At 37.8% G+C, this 18,505-nt stretch overlaps 1 protein-coding gene across 3 annotated transcripts in view; it reads right to left on the reverse strand.

Annotated features, from left to right (window-relative positions):
* SLAMF6 (SLAM family member 6) overlaps window positions 1-2,349 on the reverse strand; it is a 30,814-nt gene extending 28,465 nt beyond the window's left edge. For 2 of the 3 annotated variants that reach the window (XR_009009954.1, XM_007171757.2), the window contains exon 1: window positions 2,244-2,327. Coding sequence is in view for 2 of the 3 variants with exons in the window: in XM_007171757.2 (XP_007171819.2) it covers window positions 2,244-2,292 (49 nt within the window). In the remaining variant the exon portion in view is untranslated. Of the gene's footprint in view, window positions 1-2,243 lie in introns of all 3 variants that reach the window. The other variant, XM_007171756.2, reaches the window with a different exon arrangement.
* Window positions 2,350-18,505: the final 16,156 nt, after the last annotated feature.

Genomic DNA, 18,505 nt, shown 5'->3' on the forward strand with positions numbered 1-18,505 from the left:
GAACCGTTGCTATAAAACTCCTCACCAAATCCTCCCAGGTTGGGACACACAGTTTTTGAGGACAGGAGCCCGCTGTGTCTCCCTTGTCTGGCAAAGCAATAAAGCTATACTTTTCAATTTCACCCAAAACTCTGTCTCTGAGATTCAATTCAGCACCAGTGTACAGAAGCCAAGTTTTCGGGATCAGTACCCTGCTTATTTTCTTCCTAGCATCACAGTTTATAATTATATATACATTTATGTGAATATATAACTGTGTATAAACTAACTAGCAGAGTAAAGGGGTTATGAACACAGACTCTGGAGCCAGGCTCCCTGATTTCTAACCCTGGCAATCACTGCTTTCCTCCTGGGCCTCAGAATACCTGCAAAACACATTCAAGTATGTTTCTTTTCTGCACCATCCCCACTTCCCCCATAACAGTGTGACATTAAGCAAGTTAGTTAAGTGTTGTATGCCTTCTTTCCTCTTCCTTAAAGTGAGGATAGTGTATATTTCATAGGGCCCTTATGAGAAGTATTGATGGGAATGAGGAGAAGCAGGGAAATTTTAACCTGAGGACATTCAGAATATTTAATTCTAGAGATGGGCTCAATTTTGCAAAGAGGCAAAGACACGGGTCTCTGCTCCTACTCTGGGGAGTGGCTCTTGAATGTGTAAGTGAATTCTCCCTCTTTCTGCATCTTATACATATTTCCCAAGTTTCTGTCCTCCTTACACTTTTCTCCTTAACTTCATTTATTACTTCTATGCTGTGACTTCTAAGCTTCCAGCCTCAGCTCTACCTCCAGTCCTAAATTTCCAGCTGCTTTCAGGAAATCTTCTCATGGATATCACACTAACATCTTAAAATTAGTAACTCCAAAATTGAAATCATCTTCTCTTCATGCCTGCTCCCTCATGCCCGCAACTTTGTAACCTTCTTTGGCTACTCTGAAATTTCACCTCCCCCCCCCCCAATATTTCATATCACCTTTCCCTGCTTGATTTATTTCATTCTTATCATTTATCACTATCAAATATACTATTTCACTTATTTATCTTGTTTATAGTTTGTCTCCCCTGTTAAAAAGTTAACTCCACGAGAGCAGGAATTTTTGCCTCCTTTGTTTATGGTGTATCCCCAGGAACTAGAGCAGTGCCAGGCATCCAGTAGGTGCTCAATGAATATTTATTGGATGACAGTGAAGTCTCTTCCCCCCTAATTCCCATTGCCAGTTAATCTAGTTAATTCTACATCTATGGTGATTTTTGCTTCTGTCCTTCTTTCTCTTGTGCTGCTACCGTGTTTATTCAGCTGTCACTGTTCCTCAAAAATATTGCAAGAGCTTGCCACCTACTGGCTAATGAGATTTGGGCAAGTTATTTAAAAAGGGTATAATAATAGTATAGACTCATAGAACTGTCATAAGGCTTTTGTATATGATGTATGTACAGCATTTGACCCAGTTCCTGGGACAGTATGAACCCTCAGTGAATATTAACTATTTTTATCTGCTACCCTGGGCTAGTTCTGGGCTAGCTTTCCTGTTTCGTCTTCTGCCCCATCCTATACTTTGGCCCCAGTTGACCACTTGTGGTTCTCCAAACCTGACATGAACCTTCATGCTTTCCACGGAATGGACAGCAGGGAATGAGAAGCAGGCAGGATCAGAGAATTCCTTTCTGTCTGCCAAATTAGGTACTGCTGGACTAGATAGCCCCTGACTTGCATCAAAGGAAAGGAAAGCTGGAGAACGCTTTTTATCACAGTAAGCAAAAACTGAGAGGACTATTTCTCGTGTTTTAGTTGGGTTCAGAAATTTCGGCTAAGCTGAACCATAGAGTTTCAATATTTCCAATGAAGATCATGAGGCTCAGGAAGAACATGTAACCTACCTGTGATACCACAGTAAGATAGTAGCTAATTTGGTAAGAAGGCTTCTTTTCTTAACTTTAGGTCTCTTTATTCCACAACATGCTGGTCATAAACCCCAAACAGTCTTGTCTCATAAAAGCACATTTCCCATGCCCCAGCAGATAATTCACTTAAATGAAAACACAGTTGAAGCTGTTAACTCTGAACCATCTCAGGCCATAAGCTTTTAGGTTGAGAGGCAATGGCAGTTCGTCAGGCACCACTGTGAGCCCCACCGGATCCCCTGGCAGAGAGACAGACACCTATAAATAGGTGATTTAGATTGAGCAAGCTGCACAAAACCAGGAGTGACTCAAGACTACATGGGTCCACTTCAGCATTTACCTGGGCCAAGGCAGAAGACAAGCGTGAGAAACTGGAACAGCCAGATCATGCTCTTAGCAGTGGAGAATGGTGCTGGAGACCTCAAGGCAGTCAATGTTCTTGGCATTCTCTCATAAACTGAAAGTGCTTCTACCGAAATTGCTCTCTTCCTCTCAGAGGCGTGGCAAGGCCTCCTTCCCACATACAAAGAGTCCCAGTTTTATTTTATTACTCTATTTACTTCTTTTCTGAGCGAAGTGCAAAAATCTTGTGTGTGTTGTGAATTGGAAATTTCACTATCTATATCCTTTTCTCTTTTTATTTTTTATGGTAGTAAAACAACATAAATTACGTGTTGTGGTTATGCAACCTAAAATTTACTGGGTTCTTTTTTTCTGAATTTTTGAATTTTATTTAATTTATTTTTTTTATACAGCAGGTTCTTATTAGTTATTCATTTTACACATATTAGTGTATATATGTCAATCCCAATCTCCCAATTAATCACACCGCCACCCCCACCCCCCTGTCACTTTCTCCCCTGGGTGTCCATATGTTTGTTCTCTACATCTGTGCCTCTATTTCTGCCCTGCAAACCGGTTCATCTGTACCATTTTTCTAGGTTCCACATATATGCGTTAATATACGATATTTATTCTTCTCTTTTTGACTTACTTCACTCTGTATGACAGTCTCTAGATCCATCCACATCTCTACAAATGACCAAATTTTGTTACTTTTTATGGCTGAGTAACAGTCCATTGTATATATGTATCACATCTTCATTATCCATTCATCCGTCGATGGACATTTAGGTTGCTTCCATGACCTGGCTATTGTAAATAGAGCTGCAATGAACATTGGGGTGCATGTGTCTTTTTGAATTATGGTTTTCTCAGGGTATATGCCCAGTAGTAGGATTGCTGGGTCATATGGTAGTTCTATTTTTAGTTTTTTGAGGAACCTCCATACTGTTCTCCATAGTTGCTGTTTCAATTTACATTCCCACCAAGAGCACAAGAGGGTTCCCTTTTCTCCACACCCTCTCCAGCATTTATTGTTTCTAGATTTTTTGATGATAGCTATCCTGACCGGTGTGAGGTGATACCACATTGTAGTTTTGATTTGCATTTCTCTAATGATTAGTGATGTTGAGCATCCTTTCATGTGTTTGTTGGCAATCTGTATGCTTTCTTTGGAGAAATGTCTACTTAGATCTTCTGCCCATTTTTGGATTGGGTTGTTTGTTTTTTTGATATTGAGCTGCATGAGCTGCTTGTATATTTTGGAGATTAATTCTTTGTCAGTTGCTTCATTTGCATATATTTTCTCCCATTCTGAGGGTTGTCTTTTGGTCTTATTTATGGTTTCCTTTGCTGTGCGAAAGCGTTTAAGTTTCATTAGGTCCCATTTGTTTATTTGTGTTTTTATTTCCATTTCTCTAGGAGGTGGGTCAAAAAGGATCTTGCTGTGGTTTATGTAATAGACTGTTCTGCTTACGTTTTCCTCTAAGAGTTTGATAGTGTCTGGCCTTACATTTAGGTCTTTAATCCATTTTGAGTTTATTTTTGTGTATGGTGTTAGGGAGTGTTCTAATTTCATTCTTTTACATGTAACTGTCTGGTTTTCCCAGCACCACTTATTGAAGAGGTTGTCTTTTCTCCATTGTATATTCTTGCCTCCTTTATCAAAGATAAGGTGACCATATGTGGCAGGCAGATTCTTAACCACTGTGCCACCAGGGAAGTTCCTGATAGTATGGTTTGATGCACAAAAGTTTTTCGTTTTAATGAAAGCTGGTTTAACTGTTTTTTCTTTTGTTGCCTATACTTTTGGTGTCATATTCAAGAAATCGTTGCTAAATCCAATGTAATGAAGATTTTCCCCTGTGTTTCCTCTAAGAGTTTTATAGTCTTAGTTTTTGTATTTATCTCTTTGATACATTTGAGTTGATTTTTCTATATCATTTAAGGCAAGGTTCACCTTCATTCTTTTGCATGAGGATATCTAATTTTCACAGTACCATTTGTTGAAAAGGCTGTCCTTTCCCTATTGAATGTTCTTGGCATCCTTGTCAAGAATCATTTGGCCATATATTTGAGGGTTTATATCTGGTCTCCTCTGTTTTATTCCACAGCACTCTGTGTCTGTCTTATGCCCCTGCCACACTGTTTTTTTTTTTTTAATTAAATTTTTTTTTTTTAATTTATGGCTGTGTTGGGTCTTCATTACTGTGCAAGGGCTTTCTCTAGTTGTGGCAAGTGGAGGCCACTCTTCATCACGGTGCGTGGGCCTCTCACTATCGCGGCCTCTCTTGTTGAGGAGCACAGGCTCCAGATGCGCAGGCTCAGTAGTTGTGGCTCATGGGCCTAGTTGCTCCACGGCATGTGGGATCTTCCCAGACCAGGGCTCGAACCCATGTCCCCCGCATCGGCAGGCAGATTCTCAACCACTGCGCCACCAGGGAAACCCCTGCCACACTGTTTTGATTACTGTAGCTTTGTAGTAAGTTTTGAAATCAGAAAGTGTGAGCCCTCTAACTTTATTCCTTTTCAGGATTGTTTTGGTCATTCAGGGTTGAATTTAATCAAATACATTTTTTGGAATCTCTCCAGATGATTATTTTTTTCCTCCCCTTTAATGTGTTTAAAGAAAACCTTGCAATAAAAGATTTCTTTTGCAAAATATATTCAAAGTCTCGAAAGAGAAAAATCTGCCACCTAGAATACTCTACCCAGCAAGACTATCATTTAAAATAGGTGGAGAAATAAAGAATTTCTCAGAAGAACAAAAACTAAAAGAATACAGCAATACTAAACCTATCCTAAAAGAAATATTGAAAGGTCATCTCTAAATAGAAAAGAAGCAAGAAGAAATAAGAAGGAGTAAATCCAACTGGAAAGTAAATCACTTAAATTACCCAGTATACAGATAAAAAAGAAAAAAAAAACTTATTTGTGAAAGCAATGGTAAACACAAGGAACAGCCAAAGGATAAACATGAAGATGTAAAAAGAGACATCAAAATCATAAAGTGTGGGGAAGGAGAGTAAGAAAATCCAGATTCTTTTTTTTAATTTATTTTTTAAATTTTATTTATTTTATTTATTTTTACTTTTTTTGGCTGTGTTGGGTCTTTGTTGCTGCATGCAGGCTTTCTCTAGTTGCAGCGAGCAGGGACTACTCTTCATTGCAGTGCGCAGGCTCCTCATTGTGGTGGCTTCTCTTGTTGCGGAGCATGGACTCTAGGCATGCAGGCTCAGTAGTTGTGGCTTGCGGGCTCTAGAGCACAGGTTCAGTAGTTGTGGCACACGGATGTAGTTGCTCTGTGGCATGTGGGATCTTCCCGGACCAGGGCTCGAACCCATGTCCCCTGCATTGGCAGGCAGATTCTTAACCACTGCGCCACCAGGGAAGCCCTCTTTTTCCTTTTTTTTAGAATGTGTTTGAGTCTATATCACTATCAGTTTAAAGCAAGCAGATATAGGAAGGGGTTAACATATTGGAAAAACAGGGTAACCACAAATAAAAAACTTACAAGAGTCACAAAAACCTAAAAGAAGAGAACACAAGCATAAAATAAAAGGAAATCATCAAACCACAAAAAGAAAAGAGAAAGGAACAAAGAAGAAATAAAGAATCAACTGGAAAACAAGGTTTGAAATGGCAATAAATACATATATAATCAATAATTACTTTAAATGTCAATGGACTGAATAGTCCAATCAAAAGAGATAGAGTGGCAGGCTGGATTTAAAAGACAAGAGCTTACACTATGCTGCCTACAAGAGACCCACTTTAGGGAAAAGGGCACACATAGATTGAAAGTGAGGGGATGGAAAAAGATATTTCATGCAGGAACTTCCCTGGTGGTGCAGTAGTTAAGAATCTGCCTACCAATGAAGGGGACAAGGGTTTGATCCCTGCTCTGGGAAGATCCCACATGCCACGGATCAACTAAGCCTGTGCACCACAACTACTGAGCCTGTGCTCTAGGGCCCATGTGCCACAGCTACTGAGCCCACATGCTGCAACTACTGAAGCCTGCATGCCTAGAGCCCATGCTTCACAACAAGAGAAGCCACCACAATAAGAAGCCTGCACACCACAACAAAGAGTAACCCCCATTTGCCACAACTAGAGAAAGCCCACATGCAGCAATGAAGACCTAATGCAGCCAAAAAAAAAAGTTATTTCATGCAAATGGACATGACAAGGAAGTGGGAGTTGCAATACTCATATCAGACAAAATAGTCTTTAAAGCAAAGGCTATAAAGAAAGATAAAGAAGTACACTATATAATGATAAAAGAATCAATACAAGAAGAGACTTTTACACTCATCAACATATATGCACCTAATATAGGAAGACCCAAATACATAAAACAAATACTAACAGACATAAATGGAGAAATCGATAAGAATACAAAAATACTAAGAGACGTTAACACCCCACTCACATCAATGGACAGATCTTCCAGACAGAGAACGAATGAGGCAACAGAGGTCCTAAATGATACAATAGAACAGTTAGACTTAATTGATATTTTCAGGGCACTACATCCAAAAAAACCACAGAATATACATTCTTTTCAAGTGCACATGGAACATTCTCTAGAATTGACCACATCCTAGGGCACAAAACTAACTTTAAGAAATTTAAGAGTATAGAAATTATTTCAAGCATCTTCTCTGACCACAATGGCATGAAACTAGAAATCAACCACAGGAAAAGAAATGAGAAAAAAAATGATTATATGGAGACTAAATAACATGATACTAAAAAACCAATGGGTCAATGAGGAAGTCACAAACGAAATTAAAAAATACCTTGAGACAAATGACAATGAAAACATAACCTACAAAATCTATGGGATGCAGCAAAAACGTTTCTTAGAGGGATGTTCATAGCGATACAGACTTTCATCAAAAGGAAGAAAAATCTCAAATAAACAACCTAACTCACCACCTAAAAGAATTAGAAAAAGAAGAACAAAACCTAAAATCAGCAGAAGGAAGGAAATAATAAAGATCAGGGAGAAAATAAATAAATAGAGATTTTAAAAAAAACAATAGAAAAAAGCAACAAAACCAAGAGCTGGTTCTTTGAAAGCAAAAGCAAAATTAACAAATCCCTGGCCAGGCTCACCAATAAGAAAAGAGAGAGAACGCAAATAAACAAAATAAGAAATGAAAAAGGAGAAAGCTCAACTGATACCACAGGAATTTAAAAAAATAGAGAATACTATGACCAATTATATGCCAACAAATTTGACAACCTAGAAGAAATGGACAACTTCCTAGAAACATACAGCCCAGCAAAACTGAATCAAGAAGAAATAGATAATTTGAACAGACCTATCACTAGAAGTGAAATAGAATCTGTAATAAAAAAGCTTCATAAAACAAAAGTCCAGGATCAGATGGCTTCACAAGTGAATTCTACCAAACATACAAAGAACTTATACTGATTCTTCTCAAATTCTTCCAAAAGACTGAAGAGGAGGGAACACTCCCAAAGACATCCTATGAAGCCACCATCACCCTGATACCAAAGCCAGACAAAGACACCACAGCAAAAGAAAATTACAGGTCAGTATCTTTGATGAATATAGATGTAAAAATTCTCAACAAAATGTTAGCAAACTGAATCCAGCAACACATAAAAATGGTCATATACCATGACCAAGTGGGATTCATCCCAGGTTCACAAGGATGGTTCAACATATGCAAATCAATCAATCAATGTAATACACCACATTAACAAGAGAAAAGTCCAAAGCCACATGATCATCTCAATAGATGCAGAAAAAGCATTTGACAAAATTCAACATCAATTCATGAAAAAAAACTCTTACCAAAGTGGGAATATAGGGAACATATCTCAAGATAATAAAAGCCATATATAACAAACCCACAGCCAATATAATACTCAATGGTGAGAAGTTGAAAGCCTTCCTGCTAAAATCTGGAACAAGACAAGGATGCCCACTCTCACCACTTCTCTTCAACATAGTATTGGAAATCCCAGTCACAGCAATCAGACAGGAAAAAGAAAAGTTATCCAAATTGGAAGGGAAGAGGTAAAATTGTCACTATATGCAAATGACATGATATTATATATAGAAAACCTAGGGACTCCACGCAAAAACTACTAGATCTAATAAATGAATTCAGCAAAGTAGGAGGGTAGAAGATTAACATTCAGAAATCAGTTGCATTCCTTTACACTAACAATGAAATATTAGAAAGGGAATGCAAAAAAAGATACTTTTTAAAATTGCACCAAAGAAAGATAAATACCTGGAGTAAACCTGACCAAGGAGGTGAAATATTTATATGCTGAGTACTCTAAAACATTAATAAAGGAAATAAAAGAGGACTCAAAGAAATGGAAAGATATCCCATGCTCTTGGATTGGAAGAATTAATATTGTTAAAATGGCAATACTACCCAAAGCAATCTACAGATTTAATGTGATCCCTATCAAATTACCCATGACATTTTTTCATAGAACTAGAACAAATAATCCAAAAATTTATATGGAACCATAAAATACCGAGAATTAACAGAGCAATCCTGAGGAAAAGAAAAACAAAGCAGGAGGCATAACTCTCCCAGACTTCAGACAATACTGCAAAGCTACAGTAATCAAAACAGTGTGATATTGGTACAAAAACAGGCATATGGATCAATGGAACAGAGCAGAGAGCCCAGCAATAAACACACACACCTACAATCAATTAATCTTCAACAAAGGAGGCAAGAATATAAAACGGGGAAAAGACAGTTTCTTCAGCAAGTGGTGCTGGGAAAGTTGGACAGCTTCATGTAAATCAATGAAGTTAGAACACACCCTCACACCATGCACAAAAATAAACTCAAATGGCTTAAAGACTTAAACATAAGACATAACACCATAAAACTCCTAGAAAAAAGCATAGGCAAAACATTCTCTGACACAACCTGTACCAATGTTTTCTTAGGCCAGTCTCCCAAGGCAGTAGAAATAAAAGTAAAAATAAACAAATAGGACCCAACCAAACTTACAAGCTTTTGCACAGCAGACCATAAAAACAAACAAAAAACCAAACAAAAAACAAAAGACAACCTACGGAATAGATGGGAGAAAATATTTGCAAATGATACCATGGACAAGAGCATAATCTCCAAAATATACAAACAGCTCATACAACTCAACAACAAAAAAACAAACAACCCAATCGAAAAATGGACAGAAGACCTTAATAGACATTTCTCCAAAGAAGACACACAGATGGCCAGTAGGCACATGAAAAGATGCTCAACATCACTAATTATTAAAGAAATGCAAATCAAAACTACAGTGAGGTACCACCTCACACCAGTCAGAATGGCTGTCATTAAAAAGTCTACAAATAACAAATGCTAGAGAAGGTGTGGAGAAAAGGGAACCCACCTACACTGTTGGTGGGAATGTAAGTTGGTACAGTCACTATGGAAAACATTATGGAGGTTCCTCAGAAAACTAAAAATAGAATTATCATATGATCCAGCAATCCCACTCCTGGGCATATACCTGGACAAAACTATAATTCAAAAAGATACATGCACCCCTATGTTCATAGCAGCACTATTCACAATAGCCAAAACATGGAGATAACTTAAATGTCCATTGACAGATGAATGGATAAAGAAGATGTGGTACATATATACAATGGAATTCTACTCAGCCCTAAAAAAGAACAAAATAATGCCACTTACAGCAACATGGATGCATCTAGATCTTATTATACTAAGTGAAGTAAGTCAGAAAGAGAAAGACAAACACCATATGATATCACTTATATGTGGAATCTAAAATATGTCACAAATGAACCTATCTACAAAACAGAAACAGACTCATAGCCATAGAGAACAGACTTGTGGTTGCCAAGAGGGAGTGAGGAGGGAGAGAGATGGACTGGGAGTTTGGGGTTGGTAGATGAAAACCGTTACATTTAAGATGGATAAACAACAAGGTCCTAATATATAGCACAGGGAACTATATTCAATATCCTATGATAAACCATAATGGAAAAGAATATAAAAAAAGAATGTCTATATGAGTATAACTGAGTCACTTTGCTGTATAGCAGAGATTGGCACAACATTGTAAATCAACTATACTTCAATAAAAATTTTTTTAAAAAAGATTTCTTGGGCTTCCCTGGTGGCGCAGTGGTTGAGAGCCTGCCTGCCAGTGCAGGGGACACGGGTTCGAGCCCTGGTCTGGGGGGATCCCACATGCCGCGGAGCAGCTGGGCCCGTGAGCCACAGCTGCTGAGCCTGCGCGTCTGGAGCCTGTACTCCGCAACAAGAGAGGCCGCGATAGTGAGAGGCCCACGCACCGTGATGAGGAGTGGCCCCCGCTCGCCGCAACTAGAGAAAGCCCTCGCACAGAAACGAAGACCCAACACAGCCATAAATAAATAAATAAATAAATAAATTAATTAATTAAAAAAAAGATTTCTTAAAGATAAATCATTTCTGCATTCTGGAGAGAACCCCTACTTGATTGCAATTTTTTCCTTTTAATTCCTTGCTTGGTTCAATTTACTAAAATTTGAATTAAGATTTTTAACATTTATATTAATAAGTGAGACTGATCAATATCAGGAATTGACAAATTTTTTTCCGTAAAGGTCAAGATAGTGAATATTTTTACACTTTGGGGGCTGTACAGTCTCCACTGCAACTATTCAACTTTGCTGTTGTAGCATGAAAGCAGCCCCAGTCAATATGTAAATAAATGAGTATTGGGAGTGTTCCAGCAAAATTTTATTTATTAACACTGAAATTTGAATTTCATATAATTTTTGCATGTCACCAAATATTATTCTTATTTTGAGTTTTTCCAACTTTTAAAAATGGTAAAAACTATTCTTAACCTAGGACCTATATAAAAACACTTGGAAGACTGGATTTGTCCACAGGATGTAGTGTGCTGATACCTGGCCTATATTTTTCTATTTTGGGAATCATCCTCATCTAGTTTGGAATCAGTGCTATATTAATAGTGCTCAATGAATTTTGAAATTTTCCAGTATTTTTTACACTTTGGAACAGTTAAAATTACATAGAAATTATCCTTTCATTGAAGGTGGTGGAGCTAGCTCATAAGACGATCTAGGCTTGGTGCCACTTGGGGAATTAGATAACTGAGTATATTTTCCATTTTATCTCTGGTTAAAGAAGTTCTTCTAGTTATAACCTTTCAACTTATGAACTATTATGGATGTAAATCTATATACCAGAGCAATCCATTTGTTCTCCCTGCCACAAGATGGCGTTATGTTTGTGTTTTGGAAAGATCACTCTGGCTGTGGTGTAGAGAATGGACTGGACCAGGGCAAGTGTGACTTCAGGAGGTAAAGTGCTGTTGTCCAGGTAAGAGATGATAGTGGCTTGACTGCTGTAGCTACTGCTGGATGAAAGAAGAAAAGTTGGATGGATTATAAAAACATTCAAGGAGGTATGTCAGGGATTTTCAAGACCACTTCCACGTTCAATGGTTCACTACGAGGACTTATAGGATTCAGCATATAGTTATACGCATGGCTGTGAGTTATTACAGTGAATAAATACAAAGCAAAATCAGTAAAAGGAGATGGTATATAGAGTGGTGTCCAGGAGAAATCAAGGTACAAGCTTCCAAGAGGCTTCTCCCAGTGGAGTCACACAGGATATGCTTAATTCCTCTAGTGACATGTGATGACAACAAGTGTGAAATATTTTCTACTAGAGAAGTTTGTCTGAGCCTAGGATTCCAGGGTTTTTATCAGTAGTCATGCAGGCGCTGTCTACCTAGCATGTACAAAATTTCAGAATCCCAGAAGGAAAGAAGGTGTTCAGCACAAAGCAAATTGTTTGTATAAACAGTTTAAGTTCAGTGACTCCCTCTTATCAGGGAGTGGTAGAACTCTCCCCAAATCCTAGTTCCCAGACACCAGCCAAGGGCCAACCTTGTAAGCACACCTTTCAAAGGATAGCAGTCTTAGGCCCACATTGTTAATGTTAACTCTTTTCTGTGTTTTCTAATTCTTAACTATGTTTTCTACACAGGAAGTAAAGCCAGTATTTGTCTATTGCATTTCCATCTGAAGGTTGGAAACTTATTAAGGGAATATACTTTGGAATAAATAGCTTTGTCATTGAGACACGTGCCAAAGAATTACTCATTCCAGGTAAGGTAAGACAGTTAAAGGCTGTACAAACTGTTGCATCTTCACTAGTTAATCAAAATATTATACATTGAGGACTTCCTCTGCAACTTGCACAGGATCAGACATTGTGGATACAAATGATGAGCAAAATCAGATGTGATCTGTGCCCTGATGGAGCTCACAGTCTAGTGGGGAAAGAGAGACATTGATCAGATAATCAAAAGGAGAAATATTTAAAGATAAAATTTGAAAACTGCTGTGGTGGAAAGAGATCTAGTATAATGAGAGTAAAAATGGGCATCAGACACGGTTTGAAGAACAGGAAGACTTCCCTCAGGAAGGGACATTTGAGCTGAGCCCTGAGGGATGATTGGGCATTAACTAAGTGAAGTGTGTATTAGAGGTAGTGAAGGTACGGAGTGGGTGGTAAAACGTTTCAGACAGAGGGAGAGTCCTAAGGCTAATGTGTAGATTAAATGAAATGAAATGTGCCAGAACCTCAGAGGGCACTAGAAAAACACCACCAAAAATTTTAAAGAATCTTCTCAAGATTATCTGTATCTGTTTATAAAGTTGCTACACAGGTGGCTCTGAACTTCTTCTGGGTAGTGGTTCCATTTCAGCCCAACAAGAAACGGATGAAGAGATGTAACTGTGGGAGCTGGGAGCCCAAGCGTATTTGCAAAGAGTTGCTCAGAGCAGAGGATCTGAAGTTTCTTTGATAAGTAGAGAGTAAAGGAAGTGGTTTCAGATCTAGAAGGTACTGTTTGCTATCTCACATACCACCTCTTAGCAAGTCATTTCTTCAAAGTTTTACAAAACATCCTGAGGCCCTGCACCCATAGTTCTGAGGAAATCACACCCAAGTCTCGTCACTGAAAAACCTAGTCCTTTTATCCCTTTTCTCCAAGTGGCACTGTGGGTGATCCATGCAATCTTACTCTCAAATTCCCTAGAAACAGACTCAAAGTGGTTTCCAGGACTTCTATTCTACTCTTGATGTCTGGGTCCCAATCCGAGTTCAGTTCAACAAATATTTATTTATTTATATATTAATTAACATCTTTATTGGAGTATAATTGCTCTACAATGGTGTGCTAGCTTCTGCTTTATAACAAAGTGAATCAGCAAATATTTATTAAGCTCTCCTAGGCATTGGCTTCTGTGATGAGCGCTCTTACTGAAGAGATGAATAAGACAAAGCTCTTGTACTGGAGGGAAATGGACCCCAAAACATATGATTTAAGTGTCCAATTTCTCTGTTTCTAGGATGATCAAGGCAGAACTCCCTGCTCTACCTCTAGCCATATGCCTCTGCTGTGCTCTGGTTTCTTGTTTCTGGTCCTGGTCCTCCCTATCTCTAGGTTTTCCATCTTCTCTCAGGATCCTGGTCATCTCTCTCACAACAGACTTCCTTTTCCCCATTCTCTGTCTGACTACTCAATCCATCGTAACTTTGTGTCTATTCAGTGTCTGAGTTCTCAGCTGCTCAGAGCCTTTATCATATTGTTGATAGTCTTTGATGTTTCAGCTACTTATTTTATCTCTTCTTTTCTTGAAAAAGCAAAGTAAGACACAAACAGAATAGATGCATCATCAAATATTTTTGGGTTTACTTGCTGAAATGGAGCTTGTAGTCTCATTTCTTAGCTACTTACAAGGTGTGGACAATACTTTATTAATGGAAATTTACAAATGCATGAAATAAAAGATAACATGTAGAAAGGATAAAATACCCTGTTACAAACATGGCACCTAGTTCTGAAATAGGTTTAGCAGCATTTGCTACTAGTGAGCATAATCTTCATGCTTGTATTAATTAATCCAAGTTTTTGAGGATCCAAGGTTTATTAGGTACTGTGGACACAAAGAAGAGGAGAAAGTCTTCTGAGCCAAAACAACTTATTGACCAGTTGGGGAGACAGTTAAGAAAATGCCACAGCTATATAATTATAAAAGAATATGATAAATGCTACTATTATGCACTTATGTACTAAATGCTGTAGGAGTGTAAATAGGGAGCTATATATTTAGCTTTGAGTGGGAAGTTTTGGAAGGCTACACAAAGAGGGGATACTTGGTCTGATCCTTGAAATATGAAAGAGCCATAGATGGAATGGAGAGAAAGGCATTTCAGGTGGGGAATGCAGCATGGGCAAAAGCATGGGAGTGGAAAAGGATTTGGTGTGTTCGTGGACTCACGATATTTCTATGTGGCTGGAGCCTAGAGAAGAGGCAGGGGAGGGGCCTGGAAAATCTGATGGGTCAGATTGCTAAGGAGTCTGGTCCCACAGGACAATGAAGTGATAACTTCCATGTTTTAGAAAGATTGCTCTTTATGTGATAGCAGCCCAGGTAATAAATGATAAAGGAATGAACTGAGAGACTGGGATAGAGAGGGAGGGTGTGTTTGAGAATTAGACAGATTGAGGAGACATGGTTGAGAGGAGCCATATAGAGGAGTTGGAATTGACAGGACCAAATAGCTGATTAGATATAGGGGGGAGGTGAGGTGATGGGAAGAAAGAAAGAAGACTCGAGGATAAAAGATTTCTCTGCTTTGGGTAGCTGCTGATTGGTGAAACAGTGAAGAATAGCAGTTCAGGACACAGCCCCTGGAGTTGGAAGACTAGGAATTGATTCCTGGTTTAAATATTTGTTTGTCTGAGTTACTTAGCCTTTCTGTGACTCAGTTTCTTAACTTGTAAAATGGAGGATGATTGCATCTACTTTGGGGGTAGATAAGTTTTAATGTTTTTTATGGGCTTTAAATGGGTGAATACATATAAAACATCAGGGCGGGAATGGTACATAGTAAGCACTCAGTAAGTGTCAGCTATTATGATTTGGTGGGCCATTAACTAGCACAGTGGAAACAGACAGAAAGCAAGTTGGGGAGGTCAAGGAAAGACCTGTAAGTTCAATTTTGGGCACACTGAATTTAAGGTGACTTCTGATATCCATGCAGAAATGACCCATAAGCAGTTGGAAATATAGATTATAAATTAGTGATTGAGGTTATGTGTATTTTAAAAAATTCCCTGACAGATAATTTATGTAATTATTTGCCTATGATAAGACCTCATAAGAAAAAAATCTCTATTTCCCACTTGCAAAGATATGGCCACTTTCAGGTCCCAGAGTTGATGCAGCTAAACCCAGAGGCTTGTGTAGGGCTATTCAAAACTGCCTGGGCAATCAGCCAGCAAGAGCGATGATAATAATTATCATCCAAAGAGAAGATAGTTCTCTTATGCATTCTCTAAATAAATTTCTCAAAGTCTACAAGCCTGTAGAGAATGTACTAGTCATTACTTTGCTTCCTCAAATCAGAACTTCAGGACTTTTACTAATGGGCCTTTGTCAAAATGTATTAACACTTTAATATGAAAAACCATCAAGGGCTCCTCACACTTGGATGGAGGATCATTAAAATCTCAAGGGGCGTAGCTGTTTCTTAACCATGTAATAGTATAGCACAACTCCCCAGTTCTTACCTCTTCTGTTCCTGTTTTTCTTGTGGTATCAATAGTGGAAATTTACACTGTGTTTTTCTCATTTTGTAACAACTCATCAGAAATGCTTAAGACCTGGATTCCTTGTTTGCTAGGAAACTAGCTCTGTCCAAAATGCAGAGAGGGCTTCTATCCAAGTTTCTTTAATGGCTGTTTCCAAAAGGAAAGTTGGGTGGTTATCCAGAGAACAATGGAATTAATATAGGAACATGTTGACTTGGAGCTGCAGTTATTGTCTTTAAAATATTATTATATGTACATATTCATTCAATAAATATTTGTGGGCCACCTATTATGTGTCAAGCAAGGTGCCAGGTGTGTGCTATACTTGAAACAAAGTGCCATGTGTTGGGAATCCAGAGCAGGTAAAGGGAGGCAGCATGGTAGAGTGCAAGTACTTAGCCCTTGATGACAAGAAGTCCTGAGTTCAAATCCTGTCTTCCCAAGCTTACTGGCTTTGCTAAGGTATTTACTCCCTCAGCCTTAATGTAAACTAGAAGAGTTAATTTCTATTTTACAGCATCTAGTGTAGCAGTTGGTGTACAAAGCAAGCCCTCAATTAACTATTACAGGCTCCCTGCCCTCAAATAGCTCTTTATTTCATCACTATTATTCAGACATAGCCCCTGTGCTCTCACTAGTTGAGACAGGTATGTTATCAGGTAACTAGGATGTAGTGTAATAAGTGAAATAATAGGAGCAGATATTGAGTTGAGGATTGAGAGTTAAAAGTTTGATATACCATGTTAGTTTAGCACAATATCAGATACATTTCTGTTGCAAGAACCTTATTTCATAATTTTGGTTTAGCATCTTATGACGGTTTCAGGCCTATAAGAACAGCTAATATAATGATCCAGGGCTTTACTGTGTGCAGGCATGGAACACCTCATTTAATCCCACATCAACCCTACAAGGTAGGAGCCAGTATTATCCCTATTTTACAGATGGGAAAACTGAGGCACAGAGAGGTTAAAATAACTTGCCCAAGGTCACATATCTAAGAAACCAGGATTTAGACCCAGGTACTCTAGCATCAGAGTCCACATTTGTGACCACTCATTACACTTTTTCCTATTGTGTCCTTAAGCTTCATTTTACAGCCAATAGGGACTGTCACTAATTACAGGCGAGAAAATTTTACAAATCAAGGGAAATTCATGGAAAATTCAAATAGAAGGAAAGTAATGGATCTTGAAGAGAATATAGCCCGGTCATTTCTTTTCTCCAGGAGTAACCATGAGAAGTGCTCTCTGTTTACATAGCCTGGACCAGCCAGGCTCCTTCCTATGCCCACTTTCCATAGGTGGCCCAGTCCAGCTCTTCTCTTGTGGGCTGTGCAGTTCATAATGTTCTATACCTTTAAAAAAATCTAATTTTAAATCAGCTTCCCTTTCTTTTTCTGAGAGGCATTAACTGCAACTTCTTATTCTCTCAGTTCCCTGTTAAAGCTCACGCTGACTTGCGAGGGAGTGTCCTGTCTTACCGGTGCTTTCCACTAGAGGGCCCTGCCCCTCAGATTTCAATTTCAATTTCTTTTTTTTTTTTTTTTTTTTTCCACACACACACACTGTATTTTATTTTTACAAGAGATAGATAGACTGACACCAAGCATTGTACATGGATGACCACAACAAAAGCAACAATGATTGCAATTACCAAACATGAAACACACTTATACTATGTCATAACATTGACATTCAGTCCAGTAATCCTCCACTGTAACAGCTCCTTTACTTTGCAGTGAAAATTGATTTGTATATTCTTTTCCTCTGAGTCCTTGTGGGATTTTTTTTTTTTTTAATTCAGACAGAAAGTCACAAAAATTATACTCATCCTCATCAGTTCACTCAGTCCCATGTAATTAATTTCTTTTTTTTCATCTTGATCTTTTGTTAGCACTTTTATGAGTTCATCAGTTTTTCATTAGAGTTCTGAAAATGCTTATTCATTCAGTTCAGCAGTACAGTCAGTTACCAGAAACCTGTACTTGTCAGAGTCTTTTCCATGAATTTCTTGAAGATGAAACTCTTTTATAGGAACATATTTGCAAAATCATCAGAGTACACCCAGAACTGTCTGTAAATGACAAAAGACTTAAAAATGACCATGGTTAAAGATTTGATGAAAGTTCATAATAATGCAGTTGACAAGAAAATTAGTTATTTCTGAGATATACATTTTAAAGTAATAACTAGGATTATTACTTATAACATTATACCAGAACATATAAGATTTTTAGACGTTTCCTGTAATGTCTGAAACATTTATATTAACATATTTCCATACATATTTCCATACAAATACAAATATAAGATTTTTAGAAATTTCATGTAATGTCTGAAACATTTATATTAACATATTTCCATACATATTTCCATACAAATACAAATATAAGATTTTTAGAAATTTCATGTAATGTCTGAAACATTTATATTAACATATTTCCATACATATTTCCATACAAATACAAATATAAGATTTTTAGAAATTTCATGTAATGTCTGAAACATTTATATTAACATATTTCCATACATATTTCCATACAAATACAAATATAAGATTTTTAGAAATTTCATGTACTGT

This window comes from Balaenoptera acutorostrata, chromosome 1 (genome assembly GCF_949987535.1).
Source record: "Balaenoptera acutorostrata chromosome 1, mBalAcu1.1, whole genome shotgun sequence".
Lineage (NCBI taxonomy): Eukaryota > Metazoa > Chordata > Mammalia > Artiodactyla > Balaenopteridae > Balaenoptera > Balaenoptera acutorostrata.